Source organism: Embiotoca jacksoni, unplaced genomic scaffold (assembly GCF_022577435.1).
Source record: "Embiotoca jacksoni isolate LCO1_2020_lvr unplaced genomic scaffold, fEmbJac1.0.p SCAF_18, whole genome shotgun sequence".
Taxonomy (NCBI): Eukaryota; Metazoa; Chordata; class Actinopteri; family Embiotocidae; genus Embiotoca; species Embiotoca jacksoni.
Window position 1 is genome coordinate 6357065 of NW_027185318.1, and position 27481 is coordinate 6384545.

At 42.2% G+C, this 27481-nt stretch overlaps 2 protein-coding genes across 3 annotated transcripts; one reads left to right on the forward strand and one right to left on the reverse strand.

Moving 5' to 3' along the window:
• Positions 1-48: 48 nt before the first annotated feature.
• wdr25 (WD repeat domain 25) lies at positions 49-19121 on the reverse strand. The gene is made up of 7 exons (XM_069152387.1): positions 19078-19121; positions 18202-18918; positions 14128-14275; positions 6270-6400; positions 4721-4891; positions 3974-4114; positions 49-2331 (listed from the first exon to the last, which is right to left on the reverse strand). The coding sequence occupies exons 2-7, from the start codon at positions 18904-18906 to the stop codon at positions 2110-2112; spliced, it is 1518 nt and encodes a 505-aa protein (XP_069008488.1). The 5' UTR covers positions 18907-18918; positions 19078-19121; the 3' UTR covers positions 49-2109.
• wars1 (tryptophanyl-tRNA synthetase 1) lies at positions 18716-26827 on the forward strand. Of its 2 annotated transcripts, none has more exons than XM_069152389.1 (11): positions 18716-18790; positions 20161-20281; positions 23555-23771; positions 23879-23987; positions 24238-24357; positions 24553-24735; positions 24910-25010; positions 25140-25252; positions 25347-25520; positions 25615-25755; positions 25967-26827. In XM_069152389.1, exons 2-11 carry the CDS (start codon positions 20168-20170, stop codon positions 26123-26125), a joined length of 1431 nt encoding a protein of 476 aa, XP_069008490.1. In that variant the 5' UTR covers positions 18716-18790; positions 20161-20167; the 3' UTR covers positions 26126-26827. The 2 variants fall into 2 exon arrangements, with proteins under 2 accessions (XP_069008490.1, XP_069008489.1); XM_069152388.1 differs by lacking the exon at positions 18716-18790 and adding an exon at positions 19785-19878.
• Positions 26828-27481: the final 654 nt, after the last annotated feature.

Genomic DNA, 27481 nt, shown 5'->3' on the forward strand with positions numbered 1-27481 from the left:
TCGTCGTGTTTGCGAAAGTGAAACTGCACCACAAAAAGTCTCCGATCATATTCTTAACTGGTTTAATGTAAAAGTATTAACAGGTTGAAGTTTCACCACTGCACCGAGGGATTGAGAGGGTATATGGTATTTTTGTTGTGGACATAAATGTATAAAAAAAAAAAAAAAAAAAGAGATACTACATACACAGCTGTTATTACACTATTTTTCATCTAGTTTCAGTTGATGTTATATTTATTCATCGAATGTTCTGACCCTGAATGAGGAGGCTGAAGTGGTTCTGTCCTGTCCTACCTCCTGCCCTGTTCCAGGGACAACAGGCCAGCTGTCTAAATGTCAAAATGTTCATCTGTCTGATGCATGGTTATATATTTTTGCTGTATGTTTATTTACTTAGTAAAGATGGTTGTTGAAAAATACAATAAAAAAAAAACTAAAAAAAAAACTAAAAAAAACAAAAAACTTACAGGGGTATCATTTTACATCCTTTATTCTAGTACCATGAACTCCTAAGATCCTAAAAAGACCTCGATCTGGAGGTTGACACTGGTGGAAGGTTGCAAATTCTTTTCAATCAGCAAAGTTTCTCGTGTTTGAGTTATTCAGCCACATCTTTCACTGTTTGTAACCGCTCATTTTCATGTGTTTTTAGGGTTTAGTAAGTGTGATTTTTGCCTTATTTATGTCATCCTCAATTTCTTGTAGTTTTTGTTGCTGTCAAAATATCTATTCCTTAATTATTTTGTTTTGACTTTCTTATGCCTATCGTTTGCCACTGCCTGACATTTTTTTTTAATTCATTTTTATGGAACGTTATATTGATTTCAAATACTTCTTTAAATCTGTTGACAGAAAAGTATTTTTTCTGACTTCAGCAGGGAACATTTTTAATAGTTTATTCTTCTGTCTTTTTCTGAAGAAGCCTGACTGTTTCATCCTCTGTGATTTGTTTTGACAGTAATGATCTTCTATACTTAATGGGCTGGCCAGCAAAAACACTCAAGGGCCACTTCAAGCAACAGCAGTTTTAACCTACGTGCACAAGTAAATGATCATTTAGCTTCACAAATTGCTTAGTGATGATTTAAATACAATGTCACTGTAAGCAAAAGTATAAACAACCATTGGGGCTGGAAGATGGAAAACTATTTGTCTATTAGATTTACCCTCACAGTAATACGTTTCTACTTGATACGGAATAAAGTTCACAAACGTCTACGCTTCAGTGCTCTGTTGTTGACTGGCAGGATTTTGGAAGACCCTGGCACTGCTTTGACAGTTGATGGCAATTTTTTTTCTTTTTTTTTTCTGCCTGATTCTTTGTGATGCTCTAAGCTGTCAGTGTGAAAGGAACTGTCATATCAGAGCCGCAGAAAAGAAAAAGTGATGTGTGTGCAGAATGGGGAATGATAGAAAACATTTGATTAGAAAATGCCCAGAGATTTTTTTTTCTCTTTGTTTAAACCAAAACTTCAAGGACGTGATGATGATCAACTTCCTGGCTGTATTTGGAGTGGAAGGCTGACTATAAGGCGTTAGGGTTGTGTTTTTGTGCGTGTGTGTGTGTGTGTGTGTGTGTGTGTGTGTGTGTGTGTGTGTGTGTGTGTGTGTGTATGCTGTTAGTGTGTGTTCCCACCGCCTACCATTTCAGATAAGCCCCCTAACAATGGCTCACTCTTTGAACTGTTAACTGTAAAGCAACTTCCTTTGATCCCATGCAGTGTAACTTCATTTGATTTCATCTTACTCACCAAGATTACAGGATGTTAAAAGATGGGCCAAATATGAATAACATGCTTACAGTGAAATTTACACAATAGTGACTGAAAATGTGGGTGTTTTTTGTTTTTTTTTATAATGTGAAAGCTTTGCAAGATACACAGTGTAAAAAACAGTTTTTCAAAGGCCTCAATAGATAGCAGATCTGCTTACTGCCCGCATTTTTTGCCAAGTTCTTATCATTTTATGCCGAGAGATTATAGGAGATAAAGTCTCCAAGATGAACGCGAGCATGAGTTTACAGTTCAACATAGTCTTCCATGCCATTCTCTGTGCGAAGGTCCATCTTCTTAAGTCTATATTTACTTGTCCGTACCCGTCCATACCTAGTCAGTGCCAGATCTTGATCTCACCAGCCCAGTCGCAGGTGGCCACGGTCGTGGGCAGGACGGGATGTTGAGACACACACAGGCAGGGCTGGCTGTGGGCGAGGAGGGTGTGCAGCGCACGAGCGTGGTGGTAGTCGTAGAAGTGAGCAGAGCCAGTGGAGCTCCCTGAGGCCAGGATAGTTCCATCCAGAGAAAAGTCACACCGTATCGCATATCCCTCCACCTAGAACAAAAATATAACCCTCCACCTGAAGCCATTTTAACATTACCAACAACACCTGTGTGTGCAGTTACTGGTTGGTGCGAGTGTAGACTGGACCAGCATGCATGTGACGGGAATGCAGTGGGTTCGATTCCAAGAAGAAGAAGTATTTGTGAGAGGGAAGTAATAGAGCAACCCTCGCCACTCCCTTATTGTTACCATCACGGTGGCCTTTAGCGAGACACGGAGCCCCCGACTGCTTTAATGGGGTTGCTACGACAACTACAGATGTTTGAATAAGTGTAAAGCAGTGAGTTCTAGGAGGAAGCATTCATGCTCAGCAAAATATACTCCGTTATATACATTTGCAATTTTATATTACCCACCCCTACTTTGGTCATATAGTAGTAAAAATAAATGTCAACACTCAAAGGATCAGTTCTTTACTTTAGTTAAAGATGAAAAAAAAAATACAGTAATACATCTGGCTGATTGCTTACAGCACCGAAAACAGTGAAAGAGTAAGATCACAGCTTCAGGTCTTTCTCTAATGTGACACACCGACCGAAATAAAGTATATATGTGTGTTAAAAGAAGCTTTTATACGAACTAAGTATACTATAACTTTAACTATTGAAAATAGTCCCAGATTGCGAAAGCTCCATATAAGCTTCAAGTGAATACTGAAATGCATTTTTCAACCACCTGTCCACTACAGACTCTGAGGTTAACAACAGAACACAACCTGCCGCAGTCACTGTTTTTCCACTAGGTAGAAAAGCCCTTCTTTAATTCCAAAGCCTTCAATGTTGCTTGTGCAGACATTTTTGTAATTACCTTTAAGAAGCTAAGGTAGGCAAAGAGCGCACCTTCCCTGCTTGAATTTCATCAATCACATATCAAAATGAAATCATCTTAAACATTCTTAAGTCAGAGACTCTGATTGGCCCGCGGCCATCGGGGCAGCAACTGTGTCGGATCCCGTTTAAATTATTTGTAAGCATTTTTAATCCAAATGGCAAGACGTCAGCAAAATATGGCTAATTACTGATGCTTTCACGGTTGCAGTAAAGTGTTTACAATCACAGTGAGAGTTGCGAGATACACTGACTGGTTGAAAACATGCGCACTGTTAGAAAAGGCTGCCTTATATAATAAAGAAAACATGAAAAAGCTTCAGAAATGAGATGTCTTTGTTGTCTGGAATGTTATCTTTCCGTTTTGTGTTTTGCACCAACAATGGTAAAAAAAAAATTAAATAAAACACTTCAACACAATTGCTTCCTCTCCATTTTTTTTTTTTTAAATCAACAATCCAGACAGCACTCAAGCAGCTCCGCATGTTTTCAATGGTATTTATAATCTACAGCCATATATTACTCCGGCTGCTCTCCCAGAGGAAATATTGTATTGTACTTAGTGTGTTTGTTTTGGGGGATGGTGCCGGGGAGGAAACACTGCAGGCTGTGGATCTCCATGACAGCTACGTAGCAATGTAGGTTACAATGAATACTTCATCTGTGTGTTTACACTATTGTTTTGTGTAATAACCGCCACTGTTGCTGCAACTGTGTTTGTCTGCACATCCGACTGTGCCACTTTACTCAATCGATTGGGCCTTAGTACCCACCATCCCACCCCCGGGGCCACGGCTGTTACTGACCTTGTGTCCTTCGAACCGCCGTCTCTTGTTCATTTTATAGGGTTGCTGGGAGGAGAACACTGCCATGTAGTTCCCATTGGTCTGGGCAACAAAGGACTCCTCCAGTGGGTGGAGGGCCAGGCTCGGGCACGTGTAACGCTCCTGGTGGCCAAATCAGTGGAGAGGAAAAAAAATCTCAGAAGGGAAATGAATTCACTATTTGACCTTTTCTTGCCGTTACTAACCATGAAGTCAGCTGCATGTTAACTAGTCTATTATTTTTTAAAAAGCCTCTTATCCAGAGGTGCAAAAGGTACAATGAATACAATATATTCAATCCACTGTGTGTTATATGGCGTTGCATGCAATTATTTTGTTCATCTTCTCCTGCGTATTCGGTGAACTGTGACGAATTTAAAAGAGTCATATGACTTTACTGTACAATAAATGTTCAATTCGACAGCTGAAACACTGTTCGGGAATGAGAATTCAATTCAATAGAAAAAAGCACAAAGGTTATTAAAAACTGATTTCTGAAGGAGTTGGCACTCAGCAGAGCGCTGACTTCCTCCAGCACTGTGTAACTGTCAAAATATGCCAGTTTCACAAGCCTCATTACCAGCTTGTTTCACATCGGGAGGTTCACCCAGGTCCAGGAAATATTTGCCTGTTCAATTCCGACAAGTTCTTTAAATCTTATAGCTGACCATGTTTACATCATATACCAATCAGAACAGTACGTAATTAGGGTCTATTCTATTTTCTTACGTGGTAGATTTGGTTGGAGACCTTGGCGGTGGTCTGGTAGTCCCAGGCGATGAGGGTGCGGTCTGCAGAGTCTCTGCTCACGCAGTCGGAGCTCGTTATAAAGTCCACACCACCTCTCAGAAAGAGGATGTCCAAGGTCTGCTGGATCCCTGCTTTGTACATTTTCACCACCTGGAAACACACACACACACACACACACACACACACACACACACACACACACACACACACACACACACACACACACATTCAGAAATGTTTTTCAGTCCCTCGATACAATGGACAGCGTTTCTACGTGAAAAATCTCAAGTTGTAGAGTTTCACAATTTAATTTAGTGTTGCAGTCATCCATGATGCTTATAAAGAGAACAGTGCAGAAGCACTCAACTGAGAAGACAAATGAACTAGAACGAGGGAAACATCTGGACCTCAGTCCTCAAGGCAGGACGACAGCATGACACCTACAGAGGTACATTGATTCAGGTTGAATCAGAATGTGAAAACGATCTTGACAAGAAATGATTGACAAGAAATGATTGACAGCTTAATAATACTTAAAACCCCAAAACAGCTAAAAGTAAAACAACAGTTTTTTTGTTTTTTTTACTTGTATGTACTTCACAGGACAAATCTTAAAACCCAACACCAGCATATGAAAAGAGATGAGACATGGAAAGACAAAGTTTTACAGTGAGCGTATCTCTTATTCTGGAACATTTTGTTTCACTCTTTTATCAGATCTGATTTTCAGTGTTTGGTCAGATCAGGTTGAATTTCAGAGCCACTGAGCTGACGCTGCTCTGCATTGGGCAAATTAACCTTTGACCCCTCCCTGCAACTCAAACCACTCTCCTCTGCTTCATGACTTTACCCAAACTTTTAGCATAATATGGTAGAGCAACCTCTTCCTATTCAGCCTCCTGAGTCCACTCAGGTGGGCGAGCTGCTCTCAGTCCTTTCTATCTAATGGGGTAATTTGGCACCGAAGTAAGACAGCTCAGACCTGAGACAGGCAGCTACGATGCTACAGCATTAACAACCTATTTTCTAAGTACAGGCTTACTCCGTCCGAAACTCATATCGACACCGACTGGCGGAAACATCTTCACTGTATTAAATCTAAACCCCTGCAGGGAAACGTTTCAGTTCGCCGAGGGGAAAAATTACAGTTTCTGAGGATGTGAGTAGGATTATCATATAAAACAGGCCATTAAGCTTAATAGCAATATTAGGTTGCAGCTTGCTAGGAACAATTTATGCGGCCTGAATAGAAATAAAATTTGCTTTGAACAATTAGTGTTATAAACCTGCAGTATTACTCCTGCGGCACTATTATCCAGTGAAATATAGCATGGGTCATCATGCGACGTGAAATATAGACCACCTCGTATGGACTAGTGTGCAACTGAAAAGTGTGTAGCAGTTGTGAACTAGGAGCATGTGTTCAGAGCCTCTACATGCCTCACAGTAAGAAAAGGTCAAGCAGCAGTCAATGAACCGGTGTCAATAAAAATGATAAATCTACTGTAAGGAGGTTAATAAGTTTGACCTTGCAGCTGCGAGAGTCCCAGGCCTTGACCGCTGAACTGTAACCTCCACACAGGAATACCTCTGGGTTGCTGGGATGCAGGGCCACACACATCACTTTGAAGTGGTTGTCCAACTTGGCTGCCTGCTGCCCTACAGACAGCAAGAAATAAGAGAGCAGAAAAAAGAAAGAAAAAAGAACACGATGAAATTCTTCTTTGAAATTATAAATGTTTGCTTCTTTTTGCAGAACTTCAGCCTGTGATTACATCAATGAGTGATAAAGGATGTCCGTTTAACACGCCACAATATATTATGTGGCAAAAAGCAAAGAATCTCATTGAAACAGCCATTAGAAGTATTATGCAGTTATTCACTGTGTGCAGGATTGTTATTTTCGACTCTGATTTATTATAAAAGATATTTATATTTCTGTAGATTTTCAAAAAAACAGCTATCATTATATATTCATATCCAGTATAGAGCATGGTATGAAAAAGAACTGCAAAATTCAGCTGATTCATTTGTTTATTAATAAGCATAATCAATAATTGAAATACATAAACTGGATCGAATTTGCTGGATTGCTGGTAAATGTGAGGTTTTGATGTATATACTGAATGATATAATGAATCTGTGTGCTGTTTGCACTGTTAGTCAAACAAAACAAGACATTCAAAGAAGTCCCCTTTAACAGTAAATTATAAGACATTTCTCATTATTCATCATTAACATTTCACAGACATAATAATTCTCTGACTAGATAAGAAAATAAGACATTGTTTTCAAAATCACTTATGAAAAAAAAAAAAAAAAATATATATATATATATATAGGAGAAAAAGACTTTTGCATTGCAGAAAGGTTTACATTGCGTCATTTTCATCATATCATATAATAATGTGACTAACAATAACAAACATTTCTGTCCTTATCTCTTGTATTTGTGATTATTTATCTCCTATAAGCAGACGTTACAACCATTTGAAGATTTTTTGTTTACATGAAGTGGAGACGCGAGTGACACATCAACCACTGCTTTGCTTTTATGATGCACCTTTGTAAAGAACCGGCGACGCTCCTCGGCTCAGCATCCTAACGGTGTAAGTGAGTGCATGCAGCATTTGCACCTGAATATGTTGCCTACTCAGCTGTAAAGAAGTCCTTTTCCCTCTCAGCTCTGACCGCTGCTTGGTGTCTGTCCTCTCCGGGACTAAACATTTGCAAAAGGGCTGGCTAAGCAATCAGCTTATTGCTATTTACTCTCTGCCCAGAGCATATTGCTGCGGCTGCTGTTGCAGTGAGCAGACCAGACCAACAGACTCCACATGCTGAACTTCGGAGACTTTTCAAACAAATATGTGTTTAAAATGCAGTGACTTTATGAAACAAACCAAGAGAGCATGTATTGGAAGCATGTATATAAAAGAATAAAAAAGACTATCAAATTCATTCATTCAGGTAAACTGCAGCAGTTTGTGCCGGATGAGAACTCCTGATTAGATCATTTGTTATTCTCAGCTGTCAAAACTAAACTAAACACAACATAAATTTCAATTTTATTACCTCTGAAATGCAAATTCCCCATGAAACTTCGCTTTGCTTTATTAATTAAGCACACAGTGAGGATCCAATTCTCCATGTGATGCACCTATTATATTTCTGGGCAGTAAACAACGAGTGTAATTAAGCTGCGCCGTCCCCCTTTGCTGATAAATAACGTGGTTCGAACACAAGCCCACTAATAACAGATGCAGTAAATCTAGCGGTAAGTTGTTGCCTCGGCACACCTTCTGAAAAAGTGTTGCAATAGTAAAAAAAAAAAAAAAGGTTTCTGCGATGATGCCAAGTTAGAAGTGCACGCTGAGTTTATTTACAAGCTGTATGCGGCAGTTTTAGATCACATCTTTCTTTCCCTAAAAAAGAAAAGCTTCACATAATCACACACACAACACCACAGAGACTTCCTTCTAATCAAATAAAACATATTTTTCTGACTGGATGTCCCAGAACAGTCTGTTTCTAGCTTGTTTTATTGATTGAGGGTGATGACACTGACCAGGAATCTGGGAGACTGCACAAAATGTGTGCGAGAGTGTGTGATATTTCCAGGCAAGCAGCACATCATCAGTCTCGGAGAACTTAACCATCACTCAACACAAAGGAGATCAAACTGACGCAGATGTAGCGATGGAGAGAAGAAAAACTCCAGTAGAAAGTAATGTTTTGGCCGGAGGCTGCTTTATCTACATCAATTTAAAAATGTCATACTTAAACATAAAACAAAAACACTGAGGGGCTTAAATATAATTAAGCCTGACAGGGTGCGACCAAAAATGAGTTTCCTCGGAAAACGATGAAGCCAGACTATGAGCCGGCAACTCTGTCAAAGGCCATGCAAAGTGGAGCACCTCAGGGTTCAATGGCTCCTCATTAATTCATCCAACAGACAACAAAGGCCGCGTCCAAAACAGTCGGAGGCAGTTAGCCCGCGACAAAAATGAACTTCGTTATACAACTTGTTCCAAGATATTCCAACCGAGTCTTTTTCAGATGAGGGTAATAAGTCACGGCTAATAAACTGCACCAAAAGTGGACCTTCGTTCACCTAATGGGGGGACCAGTTCGCTCCCAACGTTGATTGCATTGATTTGAGCCAAAGTTTTAACAGGCAATTTCGTCAGGCTCCCACTTCCGGCTTAATTGGCTTACCGGCGGCGATACGGAGCAGATCTGTCACCGAGATAGAAAACTCGTGTTTGGCAGGACAATGAGAAATCAACATTCTCCTCATACTAAATAGGGCCTCGTCATGTTTTAATTAAGCAAGATTAATTAGCTTTCTTGAGAGGGGAGATAAGGGAGGACAGCAGTGATCTGTCCCTCCCTCCCTTATGATAGTTTACAGTCCTGGAAGAACTGTGATTATGCTGTCGAGCTGATACACGGTGGATGACAACAGAGTGGAGGACATGAGGGATGATTGGGATAGCAGCGATAGCAGCGATGAGCCCCTTAGAGCAGAGCGAAGCAGCGACCAAATGTCTACTCGGCCTCATTATGGGCTCCACCAAAGCAGGGGACTGTCACTGCACATGAGCAAATATTTGTAATATCATACAAATTACTTCGTTTTGACAAGCCATATCCAAAAGTAGGTTTTGGATATAAACTTGATGAGCAATATTTGTAAATAGTTGGATCTTTTTAAGAGATTTCCCTTTGGCTCGTCTTCAGTTCTGATGAATGAGAAGGTGGGAAATCTTAAAATAACTGAACCATAATTTATTCATTTAATCTTAATTAAGTTTTTTTTTCCCCATGTACTTCCTTCAACTCTGTACGATAAATTTGCGAAACCCAAGGCAGTTTCAAGCCTTCGAGCTGCAATGTACTACTGCATAGTTAATAATCATCATACATTAAAACTACTAAAGATTTACAACATGAAAGGAGAGCAAGCATTAAAAAAAAAAAACTGCATAAATCCACCTGTTCTGGCATGACAGAAACTCCATATTTAAGTCACACGCTAACAGCTGAACCATCTCCATGACAACTGAGCTTCTACATCCATAGAGGAGGATGAAGATGATCACAAAATGTGGTTAAAAGCTTCAGAAACACAAAAAAAAGTTTGACCTTGTGTTTTTTTTTTTGTCAAGCTGCTGTGCACCACATGCACAAACATTACAAGCCCTTACAATTTAAAATCTACATTTATGACCCGTTTCTGCACCTGGACATGTTTCAGAGTGGTCTTCTTACAAGACGGGACTCACTGTAAATCGTACATATTGCACCTTTAAAGCGTTCCTGGAGGAGGCGAAGAGGCACGGCAACTGAACAGTAGAAGGAATGGAAGTGTGAAGCCACCGCAAGACACGGGAATGTAAAACCTCTGGGAACGCGTCCCACGTCACGTCGCATGTTTTTGAATACCACAGCAGCAGCACACACGCACAAACATGCCACAAACACACCGGTATTTTTTTTACTGTTGTTGTCGCGTAGCACGCATGAATTCATGTGAGATGCAAATATGACTATCACCAGAATGATCTGCGTCGTAGTCATTCCTTTACTTTGGAAGCGAGAGTCGGTTTTATTCTCCGTCACATAAAAGGATACAAACCTGTGTCGACTGAGCAGGTTATACCACTGAAGAACAAAGCTTTCAAAGTAGGTCAAAATGCACATATGCTTGCCGGTGGCATTTGGAGTAAAAGGATTCAGTGTGCGTGCTGCTGCATTCGTTGTCCCCTGGTGTGCAATGCTTAAGGCTTCTGTGATTACACAGCCATATTGTAGTGGTCTCATCTTGGAGCGTGGAAATGAAGTGATGAGGAAAATACTACAATACTTCTGTGTAGTAAATCAAATACGTTGCTACCGTTTACTGGCAACTTTCACTTCAGTCACTTTCACGAATGCCAACCTGGGTTATAATTATATAAAGTGGCAATATGTCGTTTCTGGGAATAAAAACCTCAGAAGAATGTTAGAGGATGTTTTCTGTTTAATATCTAAACTGATTGAGAAATTTATTTAGTTACAATGACTTTATTTCAGAGTGGTTGTATGAAATCTGGAACATTAATGTGTATGGACTGTATTTGTTACAAATTGTGTATTTTGGAAAAGAAAAGTCTGCTTTTGTATAGCAAACGCCTGTCCTACTTCAGAATATACAACTTGATGCCGATTTTGCTTACGATTGGCATCATGTGCTTTTTTTGGGGGGGAGGGGGGGTGAAAATGCACACGGATTTTCCTCAGTAACACTTTGTGGCTTACATGGCCGGCTAAGAAACATAACATCTCAGTCGTGTTTTTAAAAACAGAACGTTTGTGTTGCATGACCCCGAGACTCAAACCCCCCAGTGTGTCTCATTATTTTGTCCTTGGACTGCTGGCACATGTGGCTTGTAGCTCATTTGTAGTAGATACAAACAACAAAAACGATGCATCGCGTGAAGCTCCATTTTACAAACAGAACTATCGCTGAAGCTGTTATATCACAATGTGATTCTGCAAAGCCAAAGCAGGGTGGAAGGGGAGATAGACAAGTCCACTTATTCACGGTACTTTTGTGCATCTCCTTAGATTTTAATTAGATTTTTCTTTGATCTCCTTTTGGACAGAAGAATCAACTCAAACATCAGCTTGTGTGGAAATACGGGCATATTTTACAACACCGGCCTTTTTCCAAAGACAATCATGAAAGTGCTCGACAGCAGCTGCCACTACATTCTAATGAAATCTAGATGAAATGGATTTATTACACGCCTGCGTTTCTTTTTCTTAGGTTCTTCCTCTTTGTTTCTCTTTTTACATTGTGTGTCTTTTACCTGGTCTCCCTTCCCTACATCCTTGCTATTCAGCTGCGACAGCCTGCCTGTTGCCCACTGGGAGCGGCTGCAAGATTCTACAAATCAAAATGGACACGGGAGCAACTGCAGAGACGGGCCCACACACCGCTCTGGAGACATAGCCATAAGAAAACTCCACACCCCTGTAAACACTACAATTAGTGCAGCGTTTGGTGAGGTATGCTGTGGTGAAATACGGGGTCAGCTGTCCTACGAGCCTCTCGCAGATCATTAAAGGCCATACGCACCTCTGCAGAGAGAGGCTCAATTGAACAGAAAGGTTCCAGCTGCCTTCCTTGTTACCGTTAAGAGGCTCTGCAATACTGTGAAGAGCGTAAAGATCACGCTCATCCTGATTACAGTCTGACACGCAAACACTCAGCTGTCTCGCTGTCCCGTCACCTAGTCCAGTTCACACGTGCGGCATGAATCTTGGGAGCGTTGTACATTTTTTAAATATCAATGTCATAACTGCTAACACCTTTGGTGTAACCCTGTTATGAGCGTCATAAAACGTTGGAACTGTAAATCAGTTGGAAACATGCTATAATGAGAGGTCTGAACCACAGTTGTGTTAGTTTCTATTTAGAGTCATATGAGGGAAATTATGCATGTGGCTTATTGCGTGTTCTTTTCACTGCAGGCATATGATTGGTTTTTAAGAGTCGGTGCCTCGTTCTTGACTCTCCCACATTAAACTGCGCTACGATTGTGCAGAAACTGTCTGGAACTCCCAACTCCCATATTAATATGCAAGTAAATTACATTTTCTTGAACCAGAACTCGCATGCTGATCCTCATCCTCAGAAACAATCTTCTTTATTCAGTTTCATAATACAATTCAATTCAAATTAAATGAGCACGAGGGCTGTGTCTTTAAATCAGTGAGTGTGAATCCACTCTAATCAGTCAGGAAGACACTTGACAGCTATCAAAGCATGCGAACAAATAAGCAGTGTTTGCTTATGATTGCGGGTCGTGACGTTCCAGTATAAGGTCAAAGTGGCTGCTCCTGTGGTGATGTATCCATTATTGATCCCCTTCCTGGAGCTGCCTGTGTGTTTAATGGGCTGGCCAAGCCATTATCCGTCGGCTTTATTGACACTATTGACAGACATGCTGCGAGGGGAAGTGCAAACGGCAGCAAGTCATCACAGCCATGTGTTGACCCTGGAGATGGAGATGCCACGGGGGCTTTAAAGGAATGCCTTTTGTATTTAGTGTCATTTTGTTGAGCCTCTCTGTTGTCTTTTCCTTTATGCGTAAACACTCCCCGGCTAATAAATGTACGAGGAATTTGAGATTATTTCTGGTCGCTGCTTTCTAATTTAAAGAACTTCAGCTGTGTAGAAATTCATCAGTCCGGTCAGCAGTCTTCCTGTGGAAGATTGTCTCATCTTTTCTTCCATGCTTGTTAAAACGGACACAAGGCCAGAAAGTAAAGCGTCTCCAAAGCAAACCAAATTATTGATCTTTTGTAGATGTCACCTTGAAAATGCTTTGTATTATCACACGACAGGGCCGGGAAACAGTGAGCCAGCAGATTTGGCTCAGGAACTTTAACAAAAATGACAATCCTGGTTTTCTTTCGGAGCATTGTTCGTAATGTTTGTCTATATGAGGGATACAAACAGAGAAAGAGAGAGAGAGAGAGAGAGAGGTGTCCCATTTTAGGAAGTGTCTCCATTGAAGCGGATGTGCAGCCTCCATAGGACTTAATTTAGAGGATCGACCTCGTCCCTAAATGAGACAGTCTACAGATTTTCACTGCAGACGTTCAATAAAGATCCAATTAGGGGTGTGATGCATCGAATCATTCACGGTAATATTGCTATAGTTTTTAATCTGGTCAATTAGAATCATTCCCTGATAAAGGCAATATTCCAACTTGCTGATGTACAGTAATGATGTCATCAAATTTCACACTGCAATGGTATGATGTATGTTATGTTACATTATGGCACAAGGCAACAACAGCCAAGGGGCTGAAAGCAGCATGGTGGAGGAGTTGGTTCCAAAAAGGAGAGCGACCTGAAACGAGTCACGACTGCAGCGCAGGAGAGCGAGACACAGAGTTTTGCAATTCATACAAAGGGTTTAACAGGTTTCGGGGGCCCGAGGCAATTTTAATTCACTCCATACACACAGTAAATTATAAACTAACTTTAAATGTAAGTTAGAGAGACAGTAAAACTGCCAAGAAGTTTTGTCGTCCCAAAACGACAGCAGTGTGCTCGGAGAAAAATGTTAAATTAAAAGCAGCTCCACCTGAATGTTAATTAGGTAAACGTAAATTGGAGGAAAATATAGAGACAAACCACAGCCGGTGTGGTTCAGTGTCCCAAACCGCAGCGGGGGAGACGCACATGTGAGCACAGACAAAACTGCATCTAATGATGGAGCCCGGCTCAGGGAAAATTCACATTCGCATTTTACAAAAGTAAATCCGGAGGTTTGCTCTGTGACATGTTGTTGTTCAGGACTGCCGACAGAAGTGCTGCTACTCACCCGTCTCCACGTCGGTGATCACAGCCGTGTTGTCAAACGAGCCGGTGAGAAGGTGTCGCCCGCAGGGGGTCCAGCAGGCATCGCGCACGGCTCCGGAGTGGCAGGTGTAAACCCTGAGGCATCGCCCGCTCTCGGCTCCATCCCACACCTGCCGGATACGAGCACATCGCACCAAGTCACAAACCCAGACACACCTAGGCTGCAGCAAAAAGTCATTTATTACCGCCTGTACATGAGCGCAAACAGTTTTTGAAGAAAGCCTCTACGGCTTTTGAATCCACCGCGTAAAATACACACTATGTGCAAAGAAAAAGAGTCACGTCACTGATATAGAAAAAAAAAAAAAGCTCAATTAAAGATTCTTAAAAGGTGACACTGATCCCGGCGTCCTTTACGACCTGGTGGAACAACATGCAGTGCAAATGGAAGAGGAAGTGAAAACAGACTAAAACCAGACAGCCTGGACATGATGTGCTGTTTCACATCAACAGAGAACTTCCTTCATTCTTCCTGCCTGCTTTGGATGAGGTTTCAATGCTACTGACGATCTAAGAGTGCAGCTTTAATTCTTCTCTGCCTTATAGATGCATGCAATGTTTCATCTGGCATTGAAAATCTTTCCTGTGTAAATGAGAACTGCTGAATATAGTCGGTCTTCTTCTCTTTCTCAAAGCGGAGAAAGATATCATCTAAGCCACTCTCACCTACATTCTACTGAAATCAAACCAAATTCCCCAGGAAACTGCAGCTGGAAAGGATCTAAGTGTGGGATTTAAAAGCAAATAGCCTTTCTAATTAACTAACCAAACTAAATACCTCCGACTGTGCCTATAAATCAAATCCCAGTGGGGTCCAATGGCTTTAATGGTTTCGTATTGTCAGAGTTTTCTCAGATAACAGACGGAGCAAAAGAGAAAAGCCCCCCAACCGCCTTCTGCTTGTTGTGACAGCCACGACTACACAACCTAACCCCATGCTGCTTTAAATATGATGTCATGATGAAAAGAAAAGAGGGTGTTAATCAGCCAGACTGCTCCATTGTTGAGCTTGTCTTCGGTCATTGCACTGGACTTGGCAAACATGCTCATGTCCAGCTTGAAATCCAGTGGGTGGTCTGGGTCTGGTGCCCACTGAGGTAAAATATCACACTAATGATGAAGTATTTTTGTCTTCCCACCAGCACAACCGGGGCCACAGAGGACCTTTGAAGATCTGCGGGACACTGCAGATCCCTCTCTGCCTCTCTGTGTTTCATTATTAAATACGACTCCTCCAGACGGCATATGAAACACATTGAGGAGTGCTGTAGCACAGCTCCCGCAGGAGGCAGGGAAGAAAGAGATGGACAGGGAAGAGTGACGTATCAATCCGGCAGGCGAGCGGTTGAACAAACAGAATTACAGAGATGCCTCCGGGGTGGGGAAAAAAGTTAGAGAGCGAAACAGAGACTCGCGCTTCTAATTGCAATAAGCTAAATATTGGAGCGGTACAGCTATTCATTGTGCAACAGGATACGCTTCTTCTCTTTGTGATCCGAGGCTTAGGGAAACACTGCCATCTCAAGGTAACATGAAAATCTGTGGAAAAAGCTGCTAATGACGGCATCTATTGCCACACAAGCTTACAGACTTTTCAACTAAACAGACTTCCACATAACAAGTCTGAAAGTGCCATGTTGTTAAGCTCTGTCTCTAGGCTGCTTCCCAGAAGCAGCAGTACTGATGTGCGCCATAACAAAAGCGTTCAATGCACACACTGTTGTAATAATCTAATACAATGCGAGACCTGCACGTCGGTGAAAATGAGTGCTTGTTTATTTCTGCATCCCGTTTAATTTCACCGGCCACTTAACAGACATGCAGAGCGGATCCTTGCAAATGACTCACTGGAGTAATCTGCCTCCTAAATGACTCTTGGAAATTAAAACTAAATTGGTATTCGTGTTATCTACTTAAAACTGCTGCTTTACACCTGCCGTAGCCATGGCAACGGCGGCAACGGAGGCAAACAGACTGGAATAATAATAGTCTGACAGACGGGATGGAGGGAAGAGAAGTCGGGAGACTTGAAGGGTGTCTGTGCACAGGAGAGTGTTCAGACTTCATTGATCATCTCCCCTTGCTCTCTTTAGCCAAACAGCCCTGGTCAAAGTGCTGGAAGCCATAATAGATGTAGCTTCATAGTATGTCAATAAGTAAGCAATAATGTATGACAAGCTGCCATAACTCAAGGAAATAAACTGCCGTATAAGCAGAAAGGTATGTTCACATCTGTGCCTGAAATGTTTTACACCACAACACAGTGGAGAGCATTACTGTACTTGTTCCATTCACCACTTACCAAACAGAAAACCTCATGTATTTTCGACAAAGTTTGATTTTAAATTGCCTTCTATTCTTGTGTTTTATGTCACTTTTTGTGCGAAAATGCAAATTAGTCAGGTTTGGGAGAACTTTGTGAAGCATGTTGCTATGGATACAATTTTAACAACACCTAACCGCCAGGTCCTGTTTTCTGTGGCCATGTCATGAAATCATCTTTAGTTATTACATGTCCAGATATTTGTGTTATTAATAGATCTATATTGAAAAAAGGACTGTGACCATGAAGGGAAACATCCAACCGTTTAATATCAAAATGAAACTGAACTGTTACCGTTTTAAACTAAGAGCTGCAACTAATGAGGATTTATAATCAATGTCGAGATTCATGGGTCTTCATTGTTTTATCAATTGGGTTTATAAAATGTCAGGAAATAATTAAAAATGCCTATCAAGATTTTGTGTGTTGGCATTTACATTCAGCATCCTTTATAAAAAAAATTTAAAAAAAAGGCCCAAACCCAGTTGTTCATTATAGAAGACAAAGAAAACCAGCAAATATTCATATTCTTGAAGCTTTGACGTAGAAAATGTGTTTTCCATTCTCCTTTTTCTTTCAAATGACTCAAACAATGAATGCAGTATTACAATTCGTACTATTTAGCTTCCTGTCGATTGGATAAATGCTTAAATTAAAATCACGTCTGCCCTATTCAAACATTTTATAACCACAACGACACAATAATTGCGGTCGGCTGGACGTCTGGTTCGCCTGAAATCATTGTTTAGTTCTTTTATGTGATGAGTTGAACCTGTTGAAATCCCACCACTCAAACGACTTCCAACACACGCTCGCCAGTAGGTGCAAGAACCTCACATGTTCGTTTGTCTACTGGTTTCACAGAAAACAACGTGGTGAGGCTGTCTAAGATAGAGAAGGAGAGATAATCCTTGCAATACGAACAACCGAGTCGTCTCCTCCCTTCCTCTGCCGTAGTCGCCACCATCTGCTCCAAACAGCTCTTTCCCAGGTGCCAGAAGAGGTGGCTGCCGTACCGCTGCACTTGTATGATTATGCAGATGAACTTATTCATATTTAAATCATTAATTATTCAGAGTTCTCGGAGGATATTGGTGGAGGTGCGCGATATCACACCGGGATAGAAATATGTAGTCACAGAGGCGGGCAGATAGCTGCATTGCTTGACCTTTACAATGGGGAAACGAGGGATTGTTTTTCAGGTGTGAAATAAAGAAAAGGAGGGGGAGGGGGGGGGAGACCGAGAGAGAGCGATAGCGAGTCCCATGGGTCCTGACACACATTCAACTGACAGTGACAGATGTGATTCTGAAGAAAGTGGATTGTAGTACATTTATAAATTGAGACAGCAGGGCAGATATTATGTCCGTCTGTAACACTGTGCCAATTACACTATTGCCAAGTAAGTGATGATCCCTTTAGTCCGCCCCAGCTGCACTTGACGCCTGCCTGAAACTGTACTGATAAATTGATTTTTGCTTCATAAAAAAAAAAACTGCCCCAAGACCACAACATACATGGAGCACTCAAATGGCCGTCTGAGGAGGGAATAACAAATTCTAACAATTTAACTGCATGAGCTGAATAAAAACAAATCAACTAAAACAGGCCTACATTATTCAAAGCATTCAGTCCTGTTTTTCATGCCTCCAACGCTAAGTACCATTGTGCATCATCTCTGAAGCATGTGATAAGTCTCATTGTGTCATTTACCTTGAAAGTCTTGTCCATAGAGGCAGACAGCAGCAGATGACTGAGATGTGGCGAAGGACACCACTTCACTGTGTTGACTGCTCCCTGGTGGCCTCCCAGGCTCATCAGAAGCCTCCTGGGTACCCCGGCTGCACTGGGCTTTTGGGCAAGATACGGCTTCAGTCTCGCTGACACCTCTGAGAGTATTTGGCTCTCCCTAGTCTGATTCCCCGGGACTTGCTCTGTTGGGTACTTTGGGTCCACTGCCTCTACTGAAGTGGCAAGCCTCTGTCTCTTTGGGACGTACGGTCTGACGCCAGACGGGACAGCGAGTTGTCTTTTTGTTGGGTGAAACTCATCACTGGAGCTTCGAGGCATGCAAGGAAGAGCCTGCACGGGAGTAGTTTCTCTCTGAGTGGCAGGTAACCTCAGAGGAGCTGCAGTGTCTCTGGAAAGCTTATTTTCGGCCCCGCCACTACAATACTTTCTCCCCCAGCCACTGCAGCCCTGTGGCTGGGAATGAGGATGAAATGAGGAGCTGCTTCCGTCTGTGATGTTTACACGGTGTTGATCAGGGGCGAATCCTGCAGGACTGGACGTCACCTCTGAGGTACGCGTCACCGCTTCTTGGTTTTGTTTGCGAGGTGCAGTTTCCACAGATGCCGAGGCTCCCTCCTCCCCTTGATCCGAGGAGTCTGAATCCTCGTAGGCTACTAATGAAGACATCTTCACATGGCACTGAAAAATAAACGGGACAGCAGTCGTTAAGCGGAGGCCTGACGGCGACATCTAGCGGCCACTTTAAATCCTACAGCTGACATTTACGCGTGTCTCGTCTTTTGTAACCCAACCAAAACAGAAAGATAAGAGACAGCCGGCTAAAGTCGTCTGAATTACCTTCCAGATGAGCAAAGTCACAGTAGCAGATGCCCTTATATTGTTTATTAATGTTATTTAACGCATGCATGTTATGTCAACAAGTTTGCCGCAACCACGTGCCAAGGCTAAATCCAAAACGTTTGCGTCTAAATTGAATAGCAATGGAGCAAAAAAAAAAAAGTAAGCTAAACGTGGGCTTTTTGCATTTCCTTTCCGAAAGCCGGATACAGAGAACAAAGGAAGAAGAAAAAAAAAAAAAACATATCCGGTGAATCTGCTCTTACTTTTTATCCGGGCTGTCTGGAGAAATTGACTGTTCGCCTGACTTCGGCGCGTTTGCACGGTCAAACATCAGGTCCGACATCCCGCTTAAATCTTTTTGAGTAAATGTAGCGTTTCAGAATAAAATAATTGTTCCGATTTGAGCACGCAGTTTAGGAGGTATCTCCACATGAACGCTTTTATTTTTGAAAACTAGTCGGAAGAAACAGAAGCGACTCTCTTCCGCCACGCGTTGCATTCAAATGAGTTGCATTCAATGATTTGCATTCAGTTAACCTCGTGGGTTATGTGTAAAAAAATAAAATAAAATAAAATAAAAAAATTACTGTAAACAAATGTTATAAACGTATTCCAATTCTATTTATATAACAAGTTTCCAACGTGAACCCTGTTATTTGTCCGACGGATACGTCCGTGGCGGAACTGTTTGGACGGGCTTGTTTCCGTGGGAAGAATTTGACCCAATCACGAGCACGCAGGCTGACGCAAGTTAAATGAGAGCGCTGTCAGCGGTGAGGGAAGAAGAACCTAACAACGGTATGTTGGCGAGTCGTCACATTTAATCACAAATTAGATTAGTTTTTCCCTTATCTGATATCACACATTTGATCATTTATAAAATACGACAGCGTGAGGTAAATGCAGGTAATGTCAGACGATTGGCTTGCTTTACCTTGTGGTACATGTACATATGGAGATGCAGTGATGCTGGAGCAGACGATGCCTTACTATATATACATATCTATATATATATATATATATATATATATATCCGACCAGTCATTATTTGTGCCTTCTTGTTCCTGTTATCTAACCCAGTGTGAAGATGACAGACTGTCAAGGAGACGGAGAAGCAGCCAAGTGTCCAATGGATCTGTACGAGAAACTGAACGCACAAGGAGAACAAGTCAGGTCCTTGAAAACAGCTGGAGCAGAAAAAGTAAGTTGCCCACAATCCTAACACGAGTAGGTTAGGTTAGGTAGTTACTTTATTAATCCCCGAGGGGACATTTTTTTTTTCGCTACAGCAGCATACAGGAAGCAATAAGATAATAACAGAATAATAGAAAGCAATAAAATAGCAGTAAAAAAATATAAAATGCACAGTATATACAGTACAGTATATATCTATATATATTATATACAAACAACCAAGAAACACAGACAACAGTGTTTTTGTACTGTGATGGATTTTGCCAGAGGTGAGTTATTGTACAGTCTTATTGCAGTGGGCAGGAATGATCTCCTGTATCTGTCCTTGTGACAGCGGAGCTGGAGGAATCTTTTAGAGAAAGTGCTCCGCTGTCCCTGCAGCAGGTGGTGAAGAGGGTGGACAGGATTATCCAATATGGACAATAGTTTGTCGTCCTCCTCTCCACCACCTTTTCCAGGCTGTCCAGATTGTAGCCGATGATGGAGCCGGCCTTCTTAACCAGTTTGTTAAGTCTGTTGGTGTCGCCGGCTCCAATGCTGCTCCCCCAGCAGACCCCAGCGAAGTGCAATGCACTGGCCACAACAGACTGGTAGAACATCTCCAACATCTCGCTGCACACATTGAAGGATCGAAGTTTCCTCAAGAAAAAGAGTCGACTCGTCCCCTTCTTGTAGACAGCGTTGATGTTGGTCTTCCAGTTCAGTCTGTTGTCGATGGACACACCCTGGTACTTGTACTCCTCCACCATGTCCACCTCCTCTCCCAGAACTCTCAGCGGTTGTGGAGCCGTCGTCTTCCTCCTGAAGTCTGGTCTTGGCCACGTTCAGGAGCAGGTGATTTCTTCCCGCCCACTCCACAAAGTCCTCCACTACTGCCCTGTACTCGTCCTCCCGCCCATCCCTTATACACTCGACCACTGCAGAGTCATCAGAGAACTTCTGCAGATGGCAGGACTCTTGAGTTGGACTGGAAGTCAGTTGTGTATAAGGTGAACAGGAAGGGAGACAGAACAGTTCCCTGAGGAGCTCCTGTACCACTGACCACCATATCAGACAGCACACTGCCCAGACAGACAAACTGTGGTCTGCCTGTCAGGTAGTCAGTGATCCAGGAGACGGTGGACTCGTCCACCCCCACCACCCGCAGCTTCTCATTCAGCAGCAGTGGTTGGATGGTGTTGAATGCACTGGAGAAATCAAAGAAAGTGATTCTCACAGAGTCACCGGTTCCATCCAGGTGAGACTGAGCTCGTTGCAGCAGGTAGATGATGGCGTCGTCCACTCCCACATGAGGCTGGTACGCAAATTGCAGAGGGTCCAGAGAAGATTTCACCAGCGGCCTGAGATGGGCCAAGACCAGCCTCTCCAGCACCTTCATCACATGAGATGTGAGGGCAACCGGTCGGTAGTCGTCCACCTCGTTTCCTCTTTCCGAATCCCCTCGGTAAAAGTTATTGGGTGCCGCCTGGGGTTGGAGTAGAGGGGGCGGAGTTTGGTGACGGTGTTGTGGGTTCGGAGACGGAAGCTGGCTGAGCAGCCGGAGGCGGACTAAGCGGAACGGGCGGATCAGCTGTTACCGGGACGTCTCCCATGTATGTAGGGTATGGAGGAGGATGGGGCCACGGTCCCATGTTGGTTCGTTTTTGTACCACATAATCATCATCCTCATCATTTTTCACCCGAGCAACTGGTCTTTATACAGTGATATCTGCTTTTGGCACCGTTAGGTTTCCACAGAGGAGAGTTTAGGTTCACGCCGCAAGGTTTCGGCTCTGCTTTACACTGTAGGACACTCACAGTATCTATTTATTTCATCTTCTGGAAGTTTTATTTTATGGTATTTATTTTATACTCCGGAAGTTTTTTGTTTTTTTTGTAGGTCCCTGACCTATCTTTTAAGTCCCTGACTTAATTACCTGTAGGTCCCTGACCTATTTTTTTTTTTTTTTAGTTTATCTAGTGTATTCAGACTTTTGAGTTTATATAGTCTACTCAGACTCTTTAGTACAGGTCCAGGTCCCTGACCTGACTCTTTAGTACAAAAAAAAAGAAAATGTCTTACCCGGGTGTCCGATGTTTGATGGTGAATCAGCCTTGTTCTAGGATCCCGTCACATCTTCCTCTCTCCAGTTAGTCCTGGCCTCACCAATGTCCAAACTGTTTCGATAAAGAAACAGGGCGGGGGTCTTTCCTCAGGAGTCCCAGACTCCCCCGTGCACGGTTTCAGGCTGTGTCCGGAGAGAGGAGGAGATGTTGGGATCCGGCTCGAAGGACCAATTATGTTAGAAAAATTACTCAGAGGCTGGATTCAAAATCAAACACATCGGACATTTATTCTTGCAAGAAGGAGCAAATACATGTACACTCAAAGAAAGGTGTCCAGCATTGCTCGAAGTCTCTCCTCCGTAGTTCAGCTTATACACAGTGTGACAAACAGTTGACAGTCATCCCCACTTCCTCTGTATATCTGATTTTGTAGATAGTACTGAGTGAGGTCGTAGGTCACAAGGTAAAGGTACAGAGACGTTGTAACTGAGACTATAGAACCATGTTGTGCAACAGATAGACCAACATATGACAAGTGTGATGAGTTCATTATTTTTCCATCAATGTTTTATCATATTCTTCATACCATTGTAGCAAATATCTTTGGGTGTTTTAGACCATACAGAGCAATGTTTGAATATCAGTGAGATGGACGTTGTAATAGTAAGATTAAATGTTAATGTATACATTCAGAATCACAATCATCAAAACACTGTAAGTGCGAGACACCTGCTTCAGTTTCTGTCCCGCACTGCCCCAAAAATAAGACAAAGCCTCGCCTTTATGAAAAAAAATAGTTAAAGTTTATACTGTGTATGTTAAACAGGCTTCATCTGCATACAGGACAACATATGTATATATGCAGTGGGAAGTGGTACTTGGGAAATTTGGTTTGGTACGTGGTCTGAAAAGTTTGAAAAGTCCGGTTTAGATATGTCCACCATGAACAATTTGTCAGCTGATTTTCCAGTACAACGTACCCTATCATGTCATATGTCATTAGTGTAATTTAAAGTTACATACACTGCAATGTTTTTGGAGAGACACATGGCAATTGAATTTAAAAAAAAAAAATTTTTTTAAAATGATCATGTCTCTAATCTAGAAGCAGAAATCTCTGAAAAAGTCAAACTGACCTTTAGAAATAAAATAAGATTATCTCACCGTGTCATTTCTGTTGAGATTGAACTGCTGGTACCGGTGTGTGTTATCTGACAGTGTTTCCGTTAACTAGGCTGAAGTTGACGCTGCTGTCCGGCTGCTGCTCAAGTTGAAAATGGACTACAAACAGATGACCGGTCAAGATTACAAAGTAGGATGTCCGCCGTCAGAAAATGTGGTCGTCCCGGACAACGGACCGGCAGCAGATGGCGCCAGTAACGAAGACACAGTTGACCCATGGAATGTTTCCACCACCAACGCCAAAGGAGTCGATTATGACAAACTCATTGGTAAGATTGAATGAGCTTCAAGTGTGGTCTTCACTTAAAGAGCTGAGAGGTAATTCGAGCTGAATAATGACGAGTAAACGTTTCTGTGTCTTTCTTTCTTTCCTCAGTGAGGTTTGGCAGCAGTAAAATTGACCAGGAGCTGGTGGACAGAATAGAAAAGGTCTTGGGACAGAAACCTCATCGCTTTCTACGAAGAGGAATCTTCTTCTCACACAGGTTTTTGGCGCTCCTAATTTACTGACTTCTAGTGAATAGGCATCTCCCAAATGATTGTGTAGCACATCATTAATCATCCTGAATCTCACAAGCACCCTGTCAGTTTAAAAATATCCGCTCCAAACCTTTGACCCAGACGTGATCATTTAGATTTTCCTCTTTAGTAAAAGTGGTGATCGTGATAAGGTGAGAGTTCAAGGAAGAAGGACACGTCAACAAATCACTTCCCTCCTGTCGCTGTTTCTTGCAGAGATATGAACCAGGTACTGGACGCTTATGAGAAGCAAAAGGCCTTCTACCTTTACACTGGCAGAGGTCCATCCTCAGAGGCCATGCACCTTGGCCATCTCATCCCCTTCATCTTCACCAAGTGAGTTCCCCCTCTATAATGTATGAATACAGAGCCAGTCTCTCAGCCTGATGTCATAGCGAACCTCTAGAGTCAAACAATACAGCAAGACACCATTTTGGATTATAACACCAACGAATCACCTGTGCAGCTAATACTATTTGTAGATTTTAGACTGATTCTACGTCATAACTGAATATTATATCCTTGTTCCAGGTGGCTTCAGGATGTCTTTGACATCCCCCTGGTGATCCAGCTGACTGATGACGAGAAGTACCTGTGGAAGGATCTAACACTAGAAGAATGCCACCGCTTCGCTGTGGAAAATGCCAGAGACATCATTGCCTGTGGCTTCGACGTGAACAAGACCTTCATTTTCTCTGACCTTGACTACATGGGGTAAAATATGACCGGAAACTCGCTTCATACTTCCTGCTGAGGATGCATCAGACTTGCCAGATGGAAAAAATGCACCAAATTTATCAGAATAGATTTATTAATCTTCATCTTCTTTCTTTTTTTTTTCTTCTTTTTTTTTTTTATAATGTGTGACTATGAATTTCTTTTCCACAGTGCATCCCCTGAATTCTACAGAAATGTGGTAAAGATCCAGAAGCACGTGACGTTCAATCAGGTCAAAGGCATCTTTGGCTTTACAGACAGCGACTGCATTGGTAAGAACCGAAAACTCCTCATCGATTCAAAAAGAATCGATTTACGATTTGAAAAGCAGCCTTCTGTATGTGATTGTGGGAATCACGTTCTCGGTTCTTTAACATGTTGATCATTTTTCATCCATCTAGGAAAGATCAGCTTCCCGGCCATCCAGGCGGCCCCGTCCTTCAGTAACTCTTTCCCACAGATCTTCGGAGGCAAGAAAGACATCCAGTGTCTCATCCCCTGCGCCATAGACCAGGTCAGGACAGCATCACAGCCATGCGTAACAACACCACATCGTGGCATTCATTCGTGCACCAAAGAGACGCGTTCTTATCCGTGTTCTCACCCAGGACCCCTACTTCAGGATGACCCGCGACGTTGCTCCAAGGATCGGCTACCCCAAACCAGCCCTGCTGCACTCCACCTTCTTCCCCGCCTTGCAGGGGGCGCAGACCAAGATGAGCGCCAGCGACTCCAACTCCTCCATCTTCCTCACCGACACAGCCAAACAAATCAAACACAAGGTGCTGCTGTTACACCCCGACGCCGGTCAATAGTTAATCATCAGATTTGTATTGCACGTGTTTGCCGAGCGACTGAACCCGACTTCCCCCACAGGTTAACAAACACGCATTTTCGGGAGGAAAAGAGACAGTGGAAGAGCACAGGAAGCACGGCGGTAACGCAGATGTGGACGTCTCTTTCATGTACCTGACCTTCTTCCTGGAGGATGATGAGGAGCTGGAAAAGATCAGACAGGTGAGACGGCAGAGATTTTTAAGACTTTTTTTTTTTTTTTTTTGCTAATGAGGGTTATTTCTGCTTAGTTTTCCCATATTCTCTCCATGAGCTCTACTTATCTATCCTCGTATTCTCTAACCTGGCATTACCTCGCCCTCATCTTCACTTTCCTTTCTGCGCACCGTCTCCCGTCCGCTCTCGCTCACTTTAATCTCTTCTCTCTCTGCAGGACTACACGAGCGGCGCTCTGCTAACGGGAGAACTGAAGAAGATTTTGATTGAGACGCTGCAGCCGATGATCACCCAGCATCAAGAGAGACGTAAAGAAGTCACAGACGAGACGGTGAAGGAGTTCATGACACCCAGGCCTTTAAATTTTAAATACTAGCTTGCCTGAGCACTTGGAATCGGGGTTCATCATGTGATTATTGTCAGTGCAAGAAGAAATAACGAATCAATTTAAAGTCTTTGTAGTTGGTGATGGGAAGATGGACATTTTCTTCTCACAGTTTCTTCTTACAGTTTGCACCAGAACTGGAGAAAAAAAAAAAAAAAATTCCTGGAGCGTCGATGTGCTTCTTTCTGTCAAAGCAAGGCTGGCATTGCCCACACCTTCACGCTCCGTGTTGGCGTCGCACTGCACCCAAAGTACACATTTATCCTCATGAAGTGTTCATATTTGCAGCTCCCTCTGGAGTTGAACACGATTAAAGCTTCTTACAAAACCTGCTTAATGACCAACACAGACACAGCTACAAATCAACTGAGCAAGTCTTATTTTACTTGGTGGTGTGGGGGGGAGGGGGGGTGAAAAGCCGCTTCAATAATAATTGTGAACAACCATGTGATCATCGAAAGCCGCTGTGTTGCATAAGGTGTTATAATGAGAGATATATCATGAGCTGCTCATCTCTGAAGAGTTTAAGCATGTACAGGCTATCGGTGTCTTGCTAAAGGGAACTAAATCAGATGTATTTGTTATCAGCAAAATGGACATAAATCAACAGCTTTTTCCGGAAGCACGGCCTACATGAAGAAAAGGTTTTAATCAACTTTTTCCCACAAAAAAATTAAACTATACTTGAACTTCTTTTGAAAGCCTGTTTATTTCCAAATTAAATAATGTTCATATTTATGTAATACGGGACTGTTCAGAGGTTTTAGGCCCTGAGAAGTAAGGATGGTTTGGTTTCAACGATAGTAAAGCCTTGAGTAGTTTTTATTTATCAATTGACAGTGAAATATTTGTATTAATATTTCTGTGGTCACACAGCAAAAGTTTTAAAAAAAAATTCCCCACTATAAGCTGTACATCAGACATACCAGGATTGACATTAAGTCATGCTATAAACAGACTGCACCACAGGCACTTTTCGTATAACACACATTTTACATGTAACATGAAAAGGCACATGTAAATAAGGAAATTAATTATGGTTGAATTCCATTTAGCTGCTTTGGTTTCAGGGTCCTGGTACTGACTTAACCGTCACAGGTTTTTTTTTTTTTATCGGGAAATGAGTCATCGCTAACGGTATGAGTAACACCAGTGCTTTTCCTGCTGCAGGATGACGATACAAAAAAAAAAAAGATATATTGCCTTCGAAACTACATGAACATTGGACAATACCATTATAAATTCTTTGTTACCGATTCATTATGTTGTGCACAAAGATTGCTGCAAAACTCCCTTGCTGGGATTGCACAAACAGTAGTGACTGCAATAAATGTAAATACAGATCCC

What these genes read in the sequence shown, in the direction of transcription:
- wdr25 (XM_069152387.1), bottom strand. Translation starts at nt 18,906, where the DNA reads ATGTCTTCATTAGTAGCCTACGAGGATTCAGACTCCTCGGATCAAGGG. An exon ending in CTATGGACAAGACTTTCAAG is followed by an intron (nt 14,276 to 18,201) that starts GTAAATGACACA and finishes CGTATCCGGCAG; the next exon opens with GTGTGGGATGGAGCCGAGAG. An exon ending in GATCACCGACGTGGAGACGG is followed by an intron (nt 6,401 to 14,127) that starts GTGAGTAGCAGC and finishes TGCTGTCTGTAG; the next exon opens with GGCAGCAGGCAGCCAAGTTG.
- wars1 (XM_069152389.1), top strand. Translation starts at nt 20,168, where the DNA reads ATGACAGACTGTCAAGGAGACGGAGAAGCAGCCAAGTGTCCAATGGAT. An exon ending in ATCCCCTTCATCTTCACCAA is followed by an intron (nt 24,358 to 24,552) that starts GTGAGTTCCCCC and finishes TCCTTGTTCCAG; the next exon opens with GTGGCTTCAGGATGTCTTTG. An exon ending in TCTGACCTTGACTACATGGG is followed by an intron (nt 24,736 to 24,909) that starts GTAAAATATGAC and finishes TCTTTTCCACAG; the next exon opens with TGCATCCCCTGAATTCTACA.